The 12,208-nt window shown below is 53.4% G+C and overlaps 1 protein-coding gene across 1 annotated transcript in view; it reads right to left on the minus strand.

The window, feature by feature from the left end:
- Positions 1 to 12,208, minus strand: part of ALK (ALK receptor tyrosine kinase) — a 739,964-nt gene that overhangs the window by 30,507 nt on the left and 697,249 nt on the right. The window contains exons 10-11 of the mRNA XM_060188423.1: positions 11,971 to 12,065; positions 11,664 to 11,831 (exon numbers count right to left, since the gene is read on the minus strand). Of these exons, the coding sequence (XP_060044406.1) occupies positions 11,664 to 11,831; positions 11,971 to 12,065 (263 nt within the window). The remainder of the gene's footprint in view (positions 1 to 11,663; positions 11,832 to 11,970; positions 12,066 to 12,208) is intronic.

Below are 12,208 nucleotides of genomic sequence, written 5' to 3' on the forward strand. Positions count from 1 at the left end.
ATCATTGTCTCTCTCTCCCTCTCTGTCTCTCTGTCTCTCTCTGTCTCTCTTCCCCTCTCTATCTCTCCATACTTAAACTAAATTCTTTTTCATGTGGCACTAGGGAATGAACTGAGGGCTCCACACCTGTGATTCTGCTGAGTGGCCTCCCTTGTACAGTTTCGATACTCTATATGTTGGGGGGGGGCATAGCACCACTCCATCAGCTGTGGAGCCCCCTTGGTGCTGCCCATGGTGTTCCCATGTGGTGCTAGGGGTATAGCCCAAGGCCACCCTCTTGTTAAGGCATGTGCTCTACCCACTGAACCATCGCCATACAAGGAGATGCCACATTTCCTCATTCTACAACAGAGCTATCAGTTAGTAAACTGTCTATACTGCATCAGTTGGTTTCCTGGACTGAATTTTTAAAAACTGAATATGTCTATACACACACACACACACACACACACACACACACACACACACACACACACACGGCTTTCTGGTTATTTCTCTCAATTTCTCTCATTCTTTTTGGACAATGGGGAGTCAGAAGGTGGTGACAGCAGCCTGTGGGCCAGTGCTGTCACACATGTGGTCTCTCCTTCTGTCTCTGGCTCCGTGGCCACTGCTCCTCTAGACACACACTATGCCTGGCAACATGGAGGTCTCCAGAGAACAGCAACCAGAGGCCCAAGTCCCCCTCTGCTGGGAACAGATGCCTCTGAGTGAAGAGGAACCTTCAGGGAAGCCCCCGCCTCTCCCCCACCCTCCCCCAAACAGCAAGTCCAGGCTGCTGGAGATAAAAGCTGCTTTCAAGACTGAATTACCCTAAACAGCTCTGACATGGGCAATGGGGGAGTTTTTAATGGCTCCTGTGACAGCTGTGGGTTTGCATTTTTCCTCAACTCCCTGCTCCCCAAGGGAAAGCTAGTGGTGTCAGAGAGGAGGTCAGGGGAAAACACTATCCTGAAACAGAGCTGTGAAAATTAAGTTAAGAGAGGCCTTGGGGGTAATCTGGTTATTTCCAGATTGGCTTCAGGTCAGAGCTGGGTCCATCAAGCACTGGGGCTGTAGTGGCTGCGGGGATGGCCCGTTCCCTCATGGGTGTCACATGATGGGTCTGGTTGAGAGCTTTCAGGGTGGGGGGTGCTGGGGGTGGTTCAGGCGCCAGCCTGGCCATGCTCGGGCCCACAAAGCAGGACATTTTTTGATTCTTAGCTGTGTTGCTGTAAAAGCCCATTGTATGCCTTCTTTTTCCTTGACTATTAATATAAAACATTTTGAAATGGGATTGTTTGAGCTGTCAGTCATTTAAGAACAATGAATCAGACTGTCCGCATCCACTACGGAATCCAAAGCAGGCCTCTGAGCCCCAGTCACCTGGAAGGTGTCTGAGAAACAATGCTCTTAGAGAGAGCTCTGGACTCGCCATTGTGACTGAGACTGACGAGGTCTGAAAGACTAAAGTGCCTCTTGAAATGAGTGGGTTTTGTTGGATAATCCCCAATGTCCTCACACATGTCGGTTATTTCCTCCAAGTGGAGTCTGAGGGTTTCATTTGCAAATTTATGATTAATTTGAGTTAAGAGAATTGATTAAGAGGATTCAAAATGCAAGATAACACTATGCCACCCCCCCAAATGTATCTAAATTTCAGAGGCCAGACACTAGATTTTGTTAGAAACTTCTGCAAAGCATTAGAGGAAAAAATATACCCAAGATACACACTGAGGTGTCTACCATAGATTGGGAGGAGCAAGATTATAAACACATTGGAAACTGACAGAAGGTGATCTGAAGGGTGAGTGAGTTGGCCTGATCTTTTTGGTTATATATTTTGATAGTGATGTTAACAGTACAATATCAACACTTTATATTAGAATATTATTTTTTACTTTGCAAATACTGACAGGTATGATCACTATAATACTCAGCTCTGAGAAAATAAAGTTAATTATTATTCTGATTTTATTGATCAATGAAAAGAGAGAAAGAAAGAAAGAGAGGGAGAAAGAAAGAAAGAAAGAAAGAAAGAAAGAAAGAAAGAAAGAGAGAGGGTCTAGAGTTTGCATCGCCTTAAGTTTTCCATCAACTTAATGTCTAGGAGATCCTGAATTTAAGGTTCATTGTTGATCCTCTCACCAGATAGCTATGGTCTAGCACTCGGTAGGCTCTTTGTGGATTTTTAGGTGTGTATAGGATGTTAAATGGGCTTGGGATGCCAGGAATAATGCTCATCAGTGTCCACATGATTCTCAAAGCCTACTGGTGACTGGCTGATCTCTGGCACACAAAAACCATGGCAGAGAGACACGATGCTGGCCTCAGTGACTTCAGTCTTCCCTTTGAGTGTTGGTCAGACCTGAAAGTGGCTTCTGAGTGAACATAGCAAAGTAGACCAGATGCCATTTTCATGACTAGAGTATGACTTCCATCATGCTGGGAGGGGGTCTCTCTGTCTCTATGAAACACACATACACACACACACACACACACACACACACACACACACACACACACACACACACACTTTTCCAGGAACTGCCAACAACCAATGAGCTTGGGGGTGACTGTGTCCTGGGTCAGCACCTTGGCCAGCACTCTGGCTAGTACTGGGGCCACAACGTTTCAATGAACACACAGCAGAGGACTCAGCTGAGCTGTGCCTGGTGTCCTTACTCACAGAAACTCACTCAGAGGAAACAGAGCTCAGTGGATAAATAGGTGCCTTAGAGAAATAAGGAATATAGACAAAGACATAGACATAGACAGACATAGACATAGACATAGACAGACAGACATAGACATAGACAGACATAGAAATAGACATAGACATAGACAGACAGACATAGACATAGACATAGACAGACAGACATAGACATAGACAGACATAGACATAGACATAGACAGACATAGACATAGACATAGACATAGACAGACATAGACATAGACAGACATAGACATAGACAGACAGACATAGACAGACATAGACATAGACATAGACAGACATAGACATAGACATAGACATAGACATAGACATAGACAGACATAGACATAGACAGACAGACATAGACAGACATAGACATAGACAGACATAGACATAGACATAGACAGACAGACATAGACATAGACATAGACATAGACAGACATAGACATAGACAGACATAGACATAGACAGACATAGACATAGACATAGACATAGACAGACATAGACATAGACATAGACAGACATAAACATAGACATAGACAGACATAAACATAGACATAGACAGACATAAACATAGACATAGACATAGACATAGACATAGACAGACATAGACAGACATAGACATAGACATAGACATAGACATAGACAGACATAGACATAGACATAGACAGACATAGACTTAGACATAGACATAGATATAGACAGACATAAATATAGACATAGACAGACATAGACATAGACACAGACACAGACACAGACAGACATAGACATAGACATAGACATAGACATAGACAGACATAGACATAGACATAGACATAGACAGACACAGACACAGACACAGACATAGACAGACACAGACACAGACACAGACACAGACATAGACATATCATGCTGCTCTGAGAAATGAATCCAAGACTTCTGAAAACATTGAGGCACATTCTTGGCCCAATTTTATTCTGCATATTTTTAGATGGTGAAAGAGAGAGGAAGGGAGAGAGAGAGGAGAGAGAGAGAGGAGAGAGAGAGAGGAGAGAGAGAGAGAGAGAGAGAGAGAGACTGCAGCACTTTCACTGTTCATGTATCTTCATGGTACTGTCCATGGTACCACAAAAGGTAACTAGGACCTCAAGCATGTTAAGTATATGTTCTACCCACGGAGCCACCTCTCAGGCCCCAGCAGCCCTTTCTTTGTCATCCCTGTCTTTGGTGTAAGGATTCCACATGGTGGGCACTGGCTGGGCTGAGTTCCTCCTCAAACCCTCTCCTCTCTGACACCATGATGGCTGGCTAAGGTGGCCCCACCTCCTGCTCCTTTTCCTCTTGCTGTAGAAGGGAAAGAAGTAGGAAAGCCCTTTTCTGATCAAAAGCCAGCACTGTAGCCTTGTTCTTCTTAGTTCTACCTTCCAGCTCTGGGCCCAGATGGAGGAAGGGAAAAACAAAGATGTGAAGCATTGCTGCAGACCAGCCAGAGCTGATCAGGGTTTGCAGACCAGCCACTGGAGGTAGAAGGCTGGAGAGTCTCCCTCCCTCAGTGGGGAGGGCTGGATGAAGGGGCCCTCTGTATTCTGCTAACTGACTTTAATCAAGGCAGACTCAACCTGGGGTGCCTTGGTCACTCATTGCTTCCCACTTACATAACCTTTCCCAGAATCAGCAGCAAAAACATGTTTTCTCAGGTCAGCTGGGTGAGGAGGAGGAGCGCAGTGCACAGCTGTCCTTAGACACCACCCAGAGTTAGACTAGAAGCTCATGAGGTGGCCAGAGACCATCAGAACCAGAAGATGCTTCATTATTTCTCATCATTTTTCTAGTGAGGTCTGGGGGCGTGCAGCTCTGAATCAATACTATTGATTCTGTAATGCCTCAAAAGGTCCAGGATTTCCTTTCATGTTTGATTGGGGTGGGGGGGTGTTGGAATATGGCTCAGTGGGTGGAGCACAGACCTTCCTGTTCCAAAGGCATGGTAGAGAGGCAGCAGGGACAGCGCCAAGGGATAGTGGGACAATGCTTGTGTGCTTTTATTTATTCCCTTTTGTTGCCCTTGTTGTTTTTATTGTTGTAGTTATTATTGTTGTTGTTATTGATGTCATCGTTGTTGGATAGAACAGAGAGAAATGGAAAGAGGAGGGAAAGACAGAGAGGGGGAGAGAAAGACACACACCTGCAGACCTGCTTCACCACCTGTGAAACGACTCCCCTGCAGGTGGGGAGCCGGGGGCTCGAAGCGGGATCCTTACACCGGTCCTTGTGCTTTATGCCATGTGTGCTTAACCCACTGCGCTACCGCCCGGCTCCCTGCTTGTGTTTTTTCTCTCTCTCTTTCCCTCTCTGTCTCTATCTCATTCTGTCAGAAAACATAAAATGGACGGTTGGGAGATGGCTTAGTGGGTAGTGAGTACACCTTCCTCTGGGTTTGAGCCTCAGTTCCACATGGGAAGACCATGGGCAGTACCATGGGAACTCCATGGATGGTGGAGTGGTGCTGTGGTGTCTTTCTCTCCCTTCACTTCCTTACTTTTTCTCCTCTCTCTTTCCCCCTCTATTTCTGAGACTACAAAGGAAAAATGTTGGGTCAGAGAGGCCTGTTTGTCAGTTAATGTACATCTGAGGAAGAGGGAAGAAGATATGAGCACTGTGCTGGCATGTGCTGTGCCAGGGATGGAACCTCAGGCACGCAAGTCCTGCACTCTACCTGCTGATCAAGGTTCTTTATCATGACTGCTTTTCCAAATGTTGTCTGGCCTAAAAAAAACTTGATTTCCATATGTGAGTGGAAAGTACATCATTTGGCCCTTGACACCAGTTAGACAACATAGAACAAGCCACTTCACATCTGGCGGCCACAGTTTCCTCTGCTGGGTGAGATGACTCGCCCGAATAGCTGCTGCAGACACAGTGACTCTGGGAAAGCACTATCCCAGCTGCCAGGAAAGATGGCTGCTGGGGGCGTGGGGGGAGCTCAGTCCTCTGTGAGGAGGTGAGAGGGCTGCTGGGGGCGTGGGGGGAGCTCAGTCCTCTGTGAGGAGGTGGGAGGGCTGCTGAGGGCGTGGGGGGAGCTCAGTCCTCTGTGAGGAGGTGAGAGGGCTGCTGGGGGTGTGGGGGGAGCTCAGTCCGCTGTGAGGAGGTGAGAGGGCTGCTGGGGGTGTGGGGGGAGCTCAGTCCTCTGTGAGGAGGTGAGAGGGCTGCTGAGGGTGTGGGGGGAGCTCAGTCCTCTGTGAGGAGGTGGGAGGGCTGCTGGGGGCGTGGGGGGAGCTCAGTCCTCTGTGAGGAGGTGGGAGGGCTGCTGAGGGCGTGGGGGGAGCTCAGTCCTCTGTGAGGAGGTGAGAGGGCTGCTGGGGGCGTGGGGGGAGCTCAGTCCGCTGTGAGGAGGTGGGAGGGCTGCTGGGGGCGTGGGGGGAGCTCAGTCCTCTGTGAGGAGGTGAGAGGGCTGCTGGGGGCGTGGGGGGAGCTCAGTCCGCTGTGAGGAGGTGGGAGGGCTGCTGGGGGCGTGGGGGGAGCTCAGTCCTCTGTGAGGAGGTGGGAGGGCTGCTGGGGGTGTGGGGGGAGCTCAGTCCTCTGTGAGGAGGTGGGAGGGCTGCTGGGGGTGTGGGGGGAGCTCAGTCCTCTGTGAGGAGGTGAGAGGGCTGCTGGGGGTGTGGGGGGAGCTCAGTCCTCTGTGAGGAGGTGGGAGGGCTGCTGGGGGTGTGGGGGGAGCTCAGTCCTCTGTGAGGAGGTGAGAGGGCTGCTGGGGGCGTGGGGGGAGCTCAGTCCTCTGTGAGGAGGTGAGAGGGCTGCTGGGGGCGTGGGGGGAGCTCAGTCCTCTGTGAGGAGGTGGGAGGGCTGCTGGGGGCGTGGGGGGAGCTCAGTCCTCTGTGAGGAGGTGAGAGGGCTGCTGGGGGCGTGGGGGGAGCTCAGTCCTCTGTGAGGAGGTGGGAGGGCTGCTGGGGGCGTGGGGGGAGCTCAGTCCTCTGTGAGGAGGTGAGAGGGCTGCTGGGGGTGTGGGGGGAGCTCAGTCCTCTGTGAGGAGGTGAGAGGGCTGCTGAGGGCGTGGGGGGAGCTCAGTCCTCTGTGAGGAGGTGGGAGGGCTGCTGGGGGCGTGGGGGGAGCTCAGTCCGCTGTGAGGAGGTGAGAGGGCTGCTGGGGGTGTGGGGGGAGCTCAGTCCTCTGTGAGGAGGTGAGAGGGCTGCTGGGGGTGTGGGGGGAGCTCAGTCCTCTGTGAGGAGGTGAGAGGGCTGCTGGGGGCGTGGGGGGAGCTCAGTCCTCTGTGAGGAGGTGAGAGGGCTGCTGGGGGTGTGGGGGGAGCTCAGTCCTCTGTGAGGAGGTGGGAGGGCTGCTGGGGGCGTGGGGGGAGCTCAGTCCGCTGTGAGGAGGTGAGAGGGCTGCTGGGGGTGTGGGGGGAGCTCAGTCCTCTGTGAGGAGGTGGGAGGGCTGCTGGGGGCGTGGGGGGAGCTCAGTCCTCTGTGAGGAGGTGAGAGGGCTGCTGAGGGCGTGGAGGGAGCTCAGTCCGCTGTGAGGAGGTGAGAGGGCTGCTGAGGGCGTGGGGGGAGCTCAGTCCTCTGTGAGGAGGTGAGAGGGCTGCTGGGGGCGTGGGGGGAGCTCAGTCCGCTGTGAGGAGGTGGGAGGGCTGCTGGGGGCGTGGGGGGAGCTCAGTCCTCTGTGAGGAGGTGAGAGGGCTGCTGAGGGCGTGGGGGGAGCTCAGTCCTCTGTGAGGAGGTGAGAGGGCTGCTGAGGGCGTGGGGGGAGCTCAGTCCTCTGTGAGGAGGTGAGAGGGCTGCTGGGGGTGTGGGGGGAGCTCAGTCCTCTGTGAGGAGGTGAGAGGGCTGCTGGGGGTGTGGGGGGAGCTCAGTCCTCTGTGAGGAGGTGAGAGGGCTGCTGGGGGTGTGGGGGGAGCTCAGTCCGCTGTGAGGAGGTGAGAGGGCTGCTGGGGGTGTGGGGGGAGCTCAGTCCTCTGTGAGGAGGTGGGAGGGCTGCTGAGGGCGTGGGGGGAGCTCAGTCCTCTGTAAGGAGGTGGGAGGGCTGCCGCTAGGACTCCCAAGTTTCACTTCAGATCTAATTTTGCTGGAGAGTGGGTTAAGAATGCAGACTTAAGCTCCCCTCCCCAGCCATGCAGGTCTGCAGTGCCTAGGAATCTGCATTTCCTTGTGCTGTGCTGGTGGGTTCCCTCTCCCTCAGCCAGGACCAAGGTACTGATGACTGAGCCACTCAGCCTGGCAATGATGACATCCCAGACTCTTTCACTAGGCATTTCTGGGGAGAGTCAATAGCCCGAGTTGGTTCCCTCCCCAAGTGAGGGGCTCCCCAACTTCCTCCCCTGACTTCTTTCCTGCCCCCTCCAATCTGGCACACAGAGAGGAGGCCTTGTGGAGGCAGAGCACTGCTCCAGAACCTGGCGTGGGATGAACTCCGTGCCAGCTGGTTCCTGGAGGGAGGCAGGGGGCTTGATCAGAGGACACTCAGGAACTCAGCAGACAAACCGGTAAGTCCCCACCGCTGGGGGGCCACTAAGCCACCTGATTGGACCCATGGGGCCAGAGGCCTGATGGGAGCAAAGACAGCAGGAGACAGGCTGAGGGGGTGGTGAAACCTGCCTCCAGCCATGGCATCATCGCCAGAAGGGCATGCTGGATCATAATGGCTGCAGCTCCAAATTCTATTAACTCTGATCGCTGTTCTGTGGTGAATGGATAATGCAGTTAGCAGCAAGAGATCCAATCAATTGATGTGAAGCACACAAAGCTCCCTCACTGGAGTTGGCATCTGCTCTGGAATGGCAGGCGTGTGTGAGGGAGTGGACAGACCCCCGCTCGTCCTCCTGGACACAGCTGTGGGGCACCCTGCTGGACTAGATCTGGGCCAAGTGCAGCCCAGGGGGGGCCTTTCTGCTGGGACCCCACAACCCCAGAGCGTGGAGCTGGGAGGGGGACTGGATCTGCCCACACCACACCTTGATTTTGAAAGACAGCGTTTTCCAGTCCTGTATGACTACACACCCTTCCATCCATTCTGCTACTGCTTAGGAGTCTGCTGATGGGTCCAGTGGGAAGAAGAAGGAGGCCTGCAGGGGTGCCAGTCAGGGCTGGGCATGGGGCCTGGGACCACAGCTCTTCCTGACTCCACTCCTGAACATGCAAGAAACATGTTCAGAAAACAGTGGCCTGACCATTACTTGGGAACAATTCAGAGCCAAGACTGTGGGACCCCACATAAGAAAAAGAAAAACTTAGTGACTATGCTTGGCTGCTCAGCCTGTGGCAGCTAGTTCCCAGGTCTAGCAGACTGGGCCAGAGTGTGTGCAGATTCTGCTTCTACCTATTTGGGTGGGGGGTGAAGACAGGGAAGGGGGGGGGGCCCAATGGGGGAAGGGGAGGGAGACTGTGAAGCCCAGGTGGGCTGTAGGGAGACTGGATGGCAGAGTCTGCTTGTACCCCCTCACTCCTGACTCTCAATACAGAGAGGGAAACCGAGAAACAGGGAAAGAGGAGGAAAGAAAAGTGCCCTGCAGGCCCTGACTGAGTTGCCCAGCCCCTGGTGCATAACTGTGGGTGCAAAGCTACTAAATGTCATCTCCCCAGGCTTTGTGGCTGCCTGTCCCCTCTCCATCTGGTGAACCACTTGACTCAGAGGCCTCCAGAAGCTTCCTGGGGCTCTTGGCCAGGCTTTCTTCACCTGTTTGCTCTAATGGCTCAGCTTTGTGCCACTGACCCTGGTGGGGGAGGGAGCCCCCAGGATCAGAGACAGGGTGGACTGACATGGATTAAGGGAGGCTTGGGAGTCTTGTTCTTAGAGCTACTTGAGGGCCTGCTGGAGGTGAGCTGGCACAGGACCCTGGCCCTCTTCTGGCCCAGCAGAAGTTGAATCTGGGCTGATAAATGAGGTTCAGTTATGAGCCCCAGCACCACGTGGAAGATTGTGCAGCCATGGAGGGAATTCTGGGGCTCTGTCTGTCTCTCTCTCTCTGAATGAAAACCAGCCTGAGTGGGGGAAACCTCTTTCGATCAAGGCCTCAGTTCCACCAGTAACTAATTAAAGAAGTAAAAAGATAAGAACATGCAGCCATCTGTGTTCTTGCCCTTTGTAGGAGGGTGAGGCGGGTTTGCCCTGGGGTGGGATGCAGGGCTCTTATCTGTCCCCACCATCACAGGGGACGTGGAGAAGCAGAAGCAGCAGAGTGACTGTAAGATCACTGGTGGCAGGTGGTGGCACACCTGGTTGAGCACACATTACTGTCTCTCTCTCCTGCCCTCCAAGGCCTCTGGAACCTGCCCAAGTGGCCTGGGCATATACTGGCTCAGTGCCATTTGACCTTTGAGCTAGAGCTGGGGTCACTCTGAGATTCTGGAGGGGGCGGTGGGGAGGTGCCATGGCCTCTCATTAGCCTGCACTGATTTGCCTTTTAGGGGCAGTGCAGTTCCAGGGCAATGAGCCTGGCAGGGTTACAGGGCTGTTTCTTTAATGCCAGCAGCAGGGGGCAACCTGAACTGAGGTCAGGCATCAGCCCCCCACCTGTCAATCACTGAGGATTTCAGAACCCTGTCAGGGAACCAGTATGGGGTGAAGGCAGCACCTGCCTGATGTTCTCCAGCCTGGCCCCAGCCTGGCCCCAGCTTAGGGTGGCGGGCAGCTCATCCAGAGCCAGCCCGTGGTGTCCCGTGCATGTGCATGTGTGGTGGCATGCAGGGGAGGTGCTGCATGGGACTCCCACCTGCTAGAACTTTGGGGGCAGGAGAAAGACAACTGCCGAAATCTGGAGGTCAGGTTGCCCTTTGAGCAAATGACAGGGCTTCAGAGATTCTAGGTGCTGAGACAGGGTCCCCACCCCCACCCTCCTCAGCCTAGCAGGGCTCCCTAAAGGCTGAGAGCCAGCCCTGGGGCAGCTCTTCAGGGGAAATGGACAGACTGCTTCAAAGGCAAAATGAAGCTGATATTTACTTAATAAGTTGTGAGTTGACGAATTGAGTGGCAAAGGTCTAATAAGCTGCTTTGCTGTTGGGCTTTGCACTAAATTAAGACTTCATGCTATCGACCAAATAGCTGCTGGGATTTTAATAAAGATCTTTACTGGCCCAGCTGAGTCCAGAGCAGAATGAAGACAACTCCTGTTAGAAGACTCATCTGAGGGGCCGGGTGGTGGCACACCTGGTTGAGTGCACATGTTACAGTGCACAAGGAACCAGGTTCCAGTCCCCAGTCCCCATCTGCAGGGGGAATGCTTTGCAAGCAGTGAAGCAGTGTTGCAGGTGTCTCTCTGTCTCTCTGTCTCTCTCTCTAACCCCCTTCCCTCTCAATTTCTGGCTGTCTCTACCCAGTAAATAAAATATAGATAATAAAAAAAAAGTTTAAAAAAAAAGAAGACTCATCTGTCCAGGCATTGCACCCACCTAGGGGTTGGTGGTGGTGGGGCTTGCTAGGGTTGGTCTGGCCCTGCATCAGCTTCCTGAGGACCAGCTCACAGCCTCTGAGACTCCCTGGGATGTTGCCCTGGGTTTGGACATTGACTCCAGCTGGGGAGTCACAGCCCTGGGTTAGACCAGAGGCTGTGGAGACCTGACTGGAGGTTTTGAAAGCCCCCAGCCCACCCTGCCTCCACTTGACAGGGACTCCAGGGGATATGGAGTCTAATGGCTTTCTTTAGGTGGGTGGGGAATACTGAATCAGAAGCTTTGAGGGCGTCATCCCTGATGGAACAGCCTACTTTGTGTGACAGTAAATCCTAACTCTGGGCCGAGTCCCCTTTCAGAGCAGGGAGTGTGTGGAGGAAGGTTCTTGTTTTGAGTCACAGGTGGGCTCAGGGGGCTGGGCTGAGGGGAGGAGGCCAGCCCTGTTCTCTCTTTGGCTGCAGGGGCTGGCTGACTCCCTGGAGAAGCAACCCTGAGCAAATCCACCTGAGAACTTCCTGTTGGAGCCCCAGGGGTGTATGTGAGGCTTGGTTCCCTACAGTTGCTGTTTTATTCCCAGAGCACAGCTCCCCACCCAACGTCTGCTTACAGGACACTTCCTTTTGAGCTCTGCTCAGACCCCAGTGGGAGCTCACCTGTAGGGTCGAAGGTAGGGCTCCCAGTGGGGGTGTTCTCCCCTGGCCTGGGCTCCTTGTACGGGTTTCTTTCGAACAGGTTTCGCGATCTGGGTTCTGCGTCCTGGGGTACCTTGTCCTCCCCGCTGACTGGAGGTGAGGAGACCCCCGAGACCAAGTCAGAGGTGGCTCAGGCTGAAGGAGATGTGGGATTGCTGGGGAGGGTGGGAGAAGAAGCAGGGCTGGGGTGAGGGGGTGGGGGCACCTCCTGGAGACAGAGGGAACTCACTGGTGAGGTAGCAGTCCAGGCTGATGGAGATGTTGTCAAAAGCCACGGTGGCCCTGGAGCCTGGTCCCCACCAGGCAACGATCTGCAGCCAGAACCTGTGGGAGCATCAAGAAGAGCTTGTGGGAGACTCACATGTCCTGGTCCCTCTTAGGATTCCCACTTGGCAAATGTGTGCTAGCTACCTGGTTGTGGCTGCAATTCGAGAGAGAGAGAGAGAGAGAGAGAGAGAGAGAGAGAG

Source organism: Erinaceus europaeus, chromosome 3 (assembly GCF_950295315.1).
Source record: "Erinaceus europaeus chromosome 3, mEriEur2.1, whole genome shotgun sequence".
In the NCBI taxonomy this organism is placed as follows: Eukaryota; Metazoa; Chordata; class Mammalia; order Eulipotyphla; family Erinaceidae; genus Erinaceus; species Erinaceus europaeus.